Raw genomic sequence first — 9377 nt, 5'->3', positions numbered from 1 at the left:
CTAGAGACCCAGATGCTGTGTGGTCTGGCTTCCCGTTCTCTGGCTTTCCGTTCTGTCTTTGGCTTGTGTTCCTTGTGCTCCAGGAGAGGGAATTTGCAGCGTGAGGTGAAGCTCTGGTAGTGCAGGGCAGATGCTGAGGTCTCAGGGTGAAAAAGAATTTTGTTGCTCAGAAGGGAGGCAGTTCCCCATCAGCGCTCTTGAGATGGAAAATTGTCATTCCCCTCGCATTTTTCACATTTTCTTGGAATCATGATGTGGACTCTGACTTCCTTCCAGGGACGGGGTTTTCCAGTGGACAGAGTTCTGGTGCCCTTCAGCAAACAGACAGAGTTCAGGCTCTTCATGTGTAAATCTGCACATTTTCATGGGTTAGTAAACGGATATTTTATTTAGCCTGAAGCTTTATCCTCAAATGATAATAGTAGCGGGCTATCTAGAACTGCACTGAGCTCATTTAAGCAAAAGAGTTAAAGGAGAGGTTTTTCTGTAGGCAAATACCATTTTTGTTCAAAAGATCGCCTCATTTTACTTCCTTACTCCTCTATGAAGCTCTCAGTTCTGAGAGCCCTTAGCTGTATTTCTTAAACTTCAGATTTCTGGGAGTAATTGTGGCAGAATCAGACTCTATTCTGAGATGTTTGTTTATCAGGAGCAGTTGCAGGAACTCTTCCTCCTTTCGCCTGTCTGGGGAAAAAGGAAAGTCCTTAAAATGCATTTCTTCAGAGGAAAGGAATGGTGCTGGGCTTCTTTGGCTTTAAAAAATACTGAATGGAAAAAACAAGTGGTGAGATAAGAATTCTGCTGGACTTTGCTGATCTGTGACAGTGTTGTTGGTTTCAAGCCGCCTCCTCTGATAATTTCATTCTGTATTCCAGGAGCTTTGTTTAACCTGGTTAATGTAAAAATGTTACTCGTTCATTTTTTTTTTTAAAACAGAAAGGACCTCAGCAGCAGGGCTGAAGAAGGTAATGTTAACAGCTTTTGTACAGCTTCTGTGTTCACGTTATGGTGAATTTAATCATAAGTGAATGATGCATTTGGGAGAAAGAAGTTGCATGTGGTGATACCAACTAACTAACCATTTTACCAGTATTTACACAACTAGTTTTTCTGAGGGGAGTAATTCCGCTCCCCCGGTGCCTGTGTGTGTACAGACATGTGTACCTCCTGCACTTCTAAAAAGAAAAAAAGCATGGAAGAGAGATCTGTAAAATGAGCATAAGCAGTGTTCACAGTTTATAATTAGGGACTGTTCTGAGAGCCACACCTGACCCAAACCCCGACTTGGCTGCACAGAATGCAAATCCTGCGCTCTGATCTGATTTGTACCCCAAGCTTTCCATTTCTGCAGGCGCTCCTTAAAACGCCTTTCTTTGACCCAGACAGCTCCGTGGTTTTCCATTTTTATTATTTTTTTACCATCAAGGGAGCAAACTTGAGTTCTTTCCAAGTCTGAACCCCCAGCTCACAGCACTGGGGGCTCTCCCCTGGGGCTCTGGCAGCGACCTCAGCCCTCAGAAGCTGAAGCTGGGCCCACACCACACATGGCAGCTGCTCCGGGCCTGGCACCGGTGCCACCAGTCCCCCAGCGCCAGCTGGCTTCGGCGAAAGCCAAATTCGAAGCCTCCATCACCACACGGATGAGGTCTTGAGGGAAACCTGCCCCCCCCCCCCTCCTAATAGTAAGTAATTAGTGTAATAACGCGTGCTGATTACCAGCCTATTGTTACTTGCTGTTGCCTAATGCGTTTTGGCAAGACCTGCGCAGGCCCTGCCCCAGCCCCGGAGGATGAAGAGGAGGAGGAGGAGGAGGTGAGGTGGGCATGGTGGTGTGGGGGGCACCCCCAGGGCTCTCCCCGCTGGGGCTGGGGGCTTGGGCTTCTGCTGCCTGAGGGGGCACAGTGAGGGAGTCACATGCTTGTTTTACGTTTTTTTTTTAATTATTATTTTTATTTCTTTTATTTTTTCGACACGAAGGCCGGAGGCTGCCCTGAGGCCCGCACCGAGCCCTCCGCTACCGCCTGCCCCCGCGGGGCTCGCCTACGCCGCCTCCCCCGCCCTTATCAAAGATGGCGCCGCCCCTCCCTTCCCTTCCCTTCTTCACCCCCCCCCAACGCCACGTGACGCGCGCAGCGCCGGATGGGGGGCGTGGCCGGAAGTGCGCGCGTGCGTGCGTTCGTGTGGGGAGGGGGCGGTGGCGGCGGGATGGAGCCGGCGCGGGAGCCGCGCGCCGAGCGCTCAGGTGGGGGGCGGGGAGGGGCCGGGAGGGGCGGGGCCTCGCTCGGCGCTGGCCACGCCCATTAGCGTGGGGCCACGCCCCCCGCGCTCCCCCCTGAGGGCCCGGAGTCGCCCCCGCCCCCCCCCGATGGGGCTCCGGGAGCGGGGCCGGGGGCTCGGGGGGCTCCGGGCTCGGTTCTGAGGGGACAAACCGGGACCAGAGGGACGGACCCGGCCCCAAGGGGCCTCCCGACCGCCCAGCCGGGTGAAGGGGCCGGTGGGGCCGGACACGAGCTCGCCTTCGTGTCCTGGGAGCCCTCAGCGAGGCGTTTGCTCCTGATTTGGGTCCAAAAAAAACGAGTTTTAGTCCGTTTTTAGGCTGAATTCGCTGCTGGTTTCCCAGCTGAACGCTGGGGCCGGCCCCTTGAGAGGCCTCACGAGTAAAACAGGCAGGGGAGGGCCACGAGGCTGTGCCCCCCAGGGTGTCTCAGGGCGCTGGCCGGGCCGTGCAGTGCCCTGCGGTGACCCCCTCACGAACACGGCGGTGGCAATGGGGCCAAACGGGCGGTTATTGGGTGCTGTGACAGTGGCAATGGGGCCAAACGGGCGGTTATTGGGTTCTGTGACGGTGGCAATGGGGCCAAACGGGCTGGTATCGGGTGCTCCGAGCCTCCTCAAGCTGCAGGCCGTGTCCTGAGTGAGGAGGAACGGCTCCGCTTTCCCTCCCAGGTCAAACCCCAGGCGAGGATCGGGGCCGTCCCCACAGCACAGAGCAGGACTTGATCACAGGGCTTTTTATCACAGGGCTTTTTATCACAGGGCTTTTTATCGCAGGGCTTTATCCTTCGCAGGATTTTATCCTTTCGGTGTGTCGGGGCAGCAACTTGCAGGCATTGAAACGGGGAAGCGACCCGGGCACGTTCTCACGCTCGCTTCGTCGCGGCGTGCTCAGACCCAAGGTAAATAAACGCCTGGCAGCGGCGGCGTTGGCTCTGTCGGCTCACGCCGGGAGGTCCGGGTACGTCCTGAGCCAGCGTAGACGGCCTGCAAACACCTGAGCTGTTACAAAAGGCCCGGCGGGTAGGAACGTGCATGTTTCTTGGCACCATTTTGCGCTCAGATCCAGCGTGAGCCGTGCTGGGGCTGCAGGCGCCAGCAGCTGAATACAGACAAGAGAGGCTGTAGCGGCCCTACAGGGCTGTAGCGGCCCGTAGGACAACCCAGCCCGCAGAAACAACCCTAAACAATCAGGGTTTCTGGAAATCAGCCTTCCCCCCTCTGAATATTGGTTAAAACAACGTCTGAAGTACGCCTGGAGCATCCTTTGAACCTGACGGCAGGTGAGGGAAGCACCGAGAGATGCCCAAGCTGCTGCTCGGCGTTCCTGGGCTGCAGGTTTCCGAAGAGGAGCCCCGTCACCTCTCCAGGAACCCGTGGCCGTGTTGTGCAGGGGGAGGAAATGCCTTTGTAGCAAGTGCCTGCCGCCACCGGGTGGTAACCGCTCTGCACTGCATTTGTACAGGCCTTGCTGAGCTCTTATTTTCGCGCACGCGATAATTTACCCGGTGTCTAATTCGTTCTTGCTCGCGTCCTTTTTTTAGCACAGTTTCCAGAGCGAGCAAAACGGGATTCGCGTCTGAGAGCAAAGAGCTGGGCAGGAACACGGCGCGTGGCGAGAAACGCGTCCTTAACGAAGGCTGCATCTTTTTTCTACTGAAATGTTGTTGACCCGCTTCTGCCTTTTGGTGCCTCTTTTTTTTTTTTTTTTTTCCCCCTGTTCGTGCAGGTGCTCTTTTGAGCAGCGCTTTTTGGGGCAGAGGCACGCCAGCTCTAACGCTGTGTTCTCTCCCAGAACGGCGCTTGTGGGCTGCAGCTTTTTGTAGACGTCGCTGCTTTCTGTTACAAGGTGTGCTGCATCGTGACAGGAGCAGGCTTTTTAAAGCTGTTTGCTTTGAGCCTTCTTGGCACATTCCTGCTAGGTTTTTTCTCTGCTTTAAAAAAATATATATATTTAAAGCGCTTGGACAATTTTTGCCTCTCTGCTTTGATAGGATTTGCAGCTGTGAATGCGCTTTAATAGAATTTACAGCTGGGCTGAAGCATCCCCTCTCTTAAAATAACATTGCAGCTTCGTGATTCAGGAGAATGTGCCTCCCACTAGCTGCTTTGTCTGTAGCTGTGAATGCTCTGGAGCAAGAGGAGAATACGAGCAAAACCCAAACTTTTGTGTGTGGCAAAATAGGAAGCGTAACCCCGTGGCTCAGGACTGTGACTATACACGAGTGAACTTGGGTCTTGTTTTTTTTTTTTTTCTTCTCCTTGCTTTCTGCTCTCGCACGCAGCTTTTAACCTGCCAGGTTTTCTTTTTCTGTCATTAAAATGGGCATAGGAAAACCTCAGAGCGTTGTTAGATCATTAGGTGATCGCTCTGGGGATCTTTATGTACCGTCAGGCGCTGGATTCGAAAGGTGGCAGGTGGGAAATGGTGCAGGATGTGGTGTCGTTGGAGCCCAGAGAGTGCTGCGGGTCTTCTGTTTCTCAAACTGAAAAGCAGTTGGTGGCTGGGGAACCAACGGAAGAAATGTGTTATCTTAAAAAGCTGCCTAACAGATACTGCCTGCCTCTGTGGCTCCGGGCCAGCAGTTTTCAGAGCTGGTCCCAGAATGTCAATCCAGAACACGCAGAAAAGAAAGCAGCGAGGCTCTGCAAAGTGTTTTAAATCTTGCAGGTAAGGATTTCGGGGAAGAGATGGAAGCGAGCCACCTCAGCATATGCAGTTTGCTCGACGGGCAGATGCCCTCGCTCTGGAGAGCAGGACCCCTGCCAAAACGGTGGAGGATTGCAGGTGGAGAGGGTGGCGTCACGCAAGTGTCACGTCCTGAAGACGCTGCCTGCGACGGAGGGAAGCAGTGGGGGAAGCCTGCCTGTTCCTCAGCGTGCCCTGAAGCTGCTTGCAGGGCCGTGCCGTGGAGGCAGCCCCTCAATAACGCAGATTTCTGATTCCCAGGAGCGAGCTCTGGGCAGAGGGAGCAGGCGAGAGCCGAGCGTGCCTGGCAGCGCCCGACCGACCACGAGCCCGTTGGCAAAGCGCTCGCACGGATGTTAGGCTCCGAGTCCACATTTTAGTTCTGTCTCCGGTCCAAAGAAAGGTTTAAAACCCATTGAACGCACTGGAACTAGAATGCGTGCATAGGTGCTTGGCTGAGCTGTGGCTGGAGCCGCCGGTGTTTCTGCTGAGGCAGGCGGTGAGGAGGCCAATGAGACTGCTACAGGTATTTACACTGGCCTGGTCAGAAATGTGCTGAGGGAAGGCGTTACAGCCTCTCTTCCTCTGCATCCTGGCCAAGGTTAAGAAGTCAGGGATATATATTTTTAAATTTTATTTTTAGGAAGAGTATCAAAGAAGCCTTCGGTCATCTCTCGGTTCCGGCAGCTCTTTATACGTGACTTTCTTGTCCACAGAGAGCTGCAGCCCTCTGGAATGCCTGATAGTAAATAAAGGTGCATAATTTACAAACGCGGCTGAGGCCAGAAATAACTTTTTGTGTCTCTGCTCTCTGTTTATCAGTTCGGGTTCCCAAAACCAGAGGGAGAACTTCCTTGGCATCGGGGAGCTCCTGAGGCAGCTTTCAAGCTCGGAATGGAGCTGGTGAACAGACAGGATCCCTACCTCCGAGAGGTCGTGCGGTCTGCAGTGTGCTGCAGAGCCCTGACGCTGCTGCTGCAGGCAAGTCTGATCCTGAAGCGGCGGTGCTGCAGTGTCTGTTGTTTGCTTCTCTCCTGGGTACCACCCGGAGCGCCACGAGCTGGCTGCTTCTGCGGGGCTGGGGGATCGCCTTCTCCTCGGGAGAAGCAGGAGACCAGCTGCATCCAGGGAGGGAGGTTGCTGCTAAGTAAAAGCACAAACGTTTCCTTCTAGCTTGCCACGTTTTCGTGCTGCTGTTGCAAGAGGCGGGTTTGGCAGCACGGGAGGCTGGTGGGTCTGCTTACCCGCAGGGCAGGAACGGCGATCTCCTCCCGCACGTTCCTCCCAAGTCTCACTTCAGAGACATCCTCCTCTGAGCGTGGGGCGGCTCTTGGGCTGCTCCGTCCTAGCTGCGTGTGTGCCGAGGCAGCCGGCAGAGCCCAGCCGTAGCCACGGCCCTTGTGGAGCAAAACCAGCCAGGGAAACCTCCCCGGGAGCGGGCCAGCGGCCAGCCGATGGTGGCAGCCCGGTCACCGCAGCGTGGGCTGAGCGGGACCATCGGCAGCGATGACAGACTCTGTACTGCAAATGCCAGAGGCCTGCTCGGTCCAGCTGTGTGCTTCATTGTAAAACGTCGCCTTCGTAGGTCTGTCGGCCCCGACTCGTTTAGCCTGGCCCTTTCTCTTTTCTCTGCCACTGCCGAATCCTTCGCCAAGGACTCATCCCAGTCTCCACACAGTAAACTGCAAAACTCACACGTGGGGGAGTTGTTCTTTTCAGAAACCTGTTTTCATTTGTCTTCCACGTCAGTTTCCTCTGGGAAGATCTTGTTAGTTCTGTCTCCTGTTCCTTGCACATCGGCTGGGACAAGAACGCCAAATTCAGTAGCAAAGGAGGCTCCCGGTGCTGCAGAGGCAGCTGGTGTGAGCACCTGCAGCTAGATACGCCCGAGCACGGCACCGAGCAGCCTTTCCCTATCCAATTCCATGGGGGTTCTTGCTGGATGCTTTCAGTTTTACTCAGTTCAGCTGTAAATGCCCCAAAATAGTCTACACTTTTTCACAGTCTTACAGGCATCCCTGCTGGAAAGCCCGTTAGCCTGTGCTGCTCTTGTCTCCTTGAAACTCCAAATTCCTCCTCCAGCTCGGTGCTCTCAGCAGCATCCAAGGGGCTGTCTGCCGGACTCCAACCCTCTCTTCTCCTCCTTCCAGGCCGTGTTCAACCTCCTGATCCCGGACCACGCTGCGGACGCCTTCTCCCCTCCTCGCCTGCCCGAGCCCGGCGCGTGGGACGCGCTGGCGGAGCGGCTGCTGGGAGGCCTGGCGCGCTGGGACGCCGAGCACTTCCTCTTCATCGCCGAGCGGGGCTACCTGTACGAGCACAACTGCGCCTTCTTCCCCCTCTACCCCCTCAGCCTGCGTGCCGTGGCCGAGGGGGCTCTGTGGCCCCTGCAGCCGCTGCTGCGTTTGCGGAGCCGCCTGCTGCTCTCTGCCGTCCTTCTCAACTCTCTTTTTTCCATGCTGGCAGCCGCTGCCCTGTACGAGCTGGGCTGCGGCGTGCTGCGGTGCCGCAGGGCAGCCTTCCTCGCTGCCCTTCTCTTCTGTCTCAGCCCCGCCAACGTGTTCATGGCAGCTGCTTACTCGGAGAGCATGTTCGCCTGCCTGGCGTTCAGCGCCATGGGGCGGCTGGAGAAGGGGCAGAGGGGGCTCAGCGCCCTGCTCTTCTCCCTCGCTTCTGGCGTGCGCGCCAACGGGCTGGTCAACGCTGGCTTCTTCCTCTACTCCCACGCTAAATCCTTCGCCCTCCGGTTCCAGGTGGGCTCAGGACCGGGAAGGAAGCTCTCTCCTTTATGGAGGCAGCTCCTTAGCGTGGCATCTTCAGCGGTTGTGACGTGTGCCGGGATTTGCCTGCCTTTCCTTTTATTCCAGTATTACGCCTACGGGAGGTTTTGTGGCCCCGGCACCGGCCTGGAGCTGGATGTCCCCAAGCCGCTGCGGCAGCTGGCTCTGGACAAAGGCTATCACCTGGCAGCCACGAGCGGGGTTAAACCCACGTGGTGCTCCCAGCGGTTCCCCGTGGTCTATTCCTACATTCAAGATGTTTACTGGAACGTAGGCTTTCTACGGTATTTTGAGCTCAGGCAGGTACCAAATTTCTTGCTTGCTTTGCCTGTCACCATTCTGGGCGTCTGGGCTGCCGGGACCTACGTCGTTGCAAACCCTCGGCACTGCCTGACTCTTGGTCTAGAGAGGAGGAAGGATGAACGAGAGGGCAAACCAAGGGCTGGCTTTTGCTGCCCCGCCGTCTTTGTGTATGTGGTCCACGCCACGGCCCTGCTGCTGTTTGGATTCTTCTGCATGCACGTGCAGGTAGGACCTTCGGAGCGACACCAAAGTGATTTCTCGGAGCGTGGGGTGGTGGCTGAGGGCGTTGGGTGCCAGTCCCAGGCTGGTGGTGTTGCAGCTGCAAACCAAAAGCTTTTCCTCTCCCGTTGTGGAGCCGCTTCCAAAGCCAGCCGGCATCCGCGGGGGAGTTCCCAAAGGGTTTCCAGGTGCTCGGTGTGTGAGGATACTGGGGCTGATGGGAGGGACTGGCAGCTGCTGGGTGGCATCTGACGTGCTCCTCGCCGAGGAGCTGGGTCAGCGTCCTGCTGGGCTGAGCCCAGTGGGTGGCAGCGAGAGGATCCAGAGCCCGGGGCCAGTCCTTCAGAAGTGCTTCAAGGTCTTTTTAGCGGCACTCAGTGCAGGGGTTTTCACAGGAAAACTAATGGAGGAGTGAAACTTGGATCTCCTCTGCAGCTGCTGTCACAGTTCCCGAGCGCGGCTGTGACAAGGATTTCGGTGCCAGTCCCCGTGTTCATCCAAAACCCGGCGACCACTTGGCCGCTCGCAAGAACACCTTAATAAATAAAGCAGCCCGGAGCCGAGTTGTTTTGTTGCGAGCGCAATAAATTCCAGCACCGCGGCCCGGGGCTGTATTTCTTCCCCTTTATCAGCAGCCTGTTGGAGGCAGATGGCTTGCGCCTTCCATCGCTCTCGCTTGGGGTTGCGTGGAGCCAGCCCCGCGGCTCGCAGGACTCTCTCCGTCTCTTCCAGGTGCTGACCAGGTTCCTCGGCTCCTCCAGTCCCGTCCTCTACTGGTTCGCAGCCCACCTGCTGCAAGAACACGAGCGCTGGCTCTGGACCGAAGGCGCTGCCGGGCAAACCGCCGTGCCTCCCCCCACGGGGTCGGCGCTGGGTGCGTCGCCGGGCTCCTGCGGGCCGGGGGCTGCGGCAAACCCCCTGCTCAGGCTGCTGCGGAGCTACCCCCTCGTCACCCCCCGCAGCAAGGTTGTCCTGGGCTATTTCCTGGCCTATTGGCTGCTGGGGCTGGCTCTGCACTGCAACTTCTTGCCCTGGACGTAGGCAGCGGCTGTGGCTCCGTGCCTGTGCAGGCTGCAGAGGGGGCGATCTGCACAGAAACTCACTTTTTCTAT

At 56.6% G+C, this 9377-nt stretch overlaps 1 protein-coding gene across 7 annotated transcripts; it reads left to right on the top strand.

The window, feature by feature from the left end:
* The first annotated feature begins 1616 nt into the window (after positions 1-1616).
* On the top strand, positions 1617-9377 carry PIGV (phosphatidylinositol glycan anchor biosynthesis class V). 7 transcript variants are annotated; one of them, XM_035345715.1, is made up of 6 exons: positions 2183-2242; positions 3069-4945; positions 5225-5489; positions 5786-5944; positions 7114-8271; positions 8998-9377. In XM_035345715.1, exons 3-6 carry the CDS (start codon positions 5475-5477, stop codon positions 9304-9306), a joined length of 1641 nt encoding a protein of 546 aa, XP_035201606.1. In that variant the 5' UTR covers positions 2183-2242; positions 3069-4945; positions 5225-5474; the 3' UTR covers positions 9307-9377. The 7 variants fall into 7 exon arrangements, with proteins under 7 accessions (XP_035201605.1, XP_035201611.1, XP_035201606.1 ...); XM_035345716.1 differs by having other exon boundaries at positions 2190-2242; positions 3069-3176; XM_035345718.1 differs by lacking the exon at positions 5225-5489.

Source organism: Oxyura jamaicensis, chromosome 23 (assembly GCF_011077185.1).
Source record: "Oxyura jamaicensis isolate SHBP4307 breed ruddy duck chromosome 23, BPBGC_Ojam_1.0, whole genome shotgun sequence".
In the NCBI taxonomy this organism is placed as follows: domain Eukaryota; kingdom Metazoa; phylum Chordata; class Aves; order Anseriformes; family Anatidae; genus Oxyura; species Oxyura jamaicensis.
The sequence above is the reverse complement of the archived record's forward strand: the minus strand, read 5'-3'. Positions and strand labels throughout refer to the sequence as shown.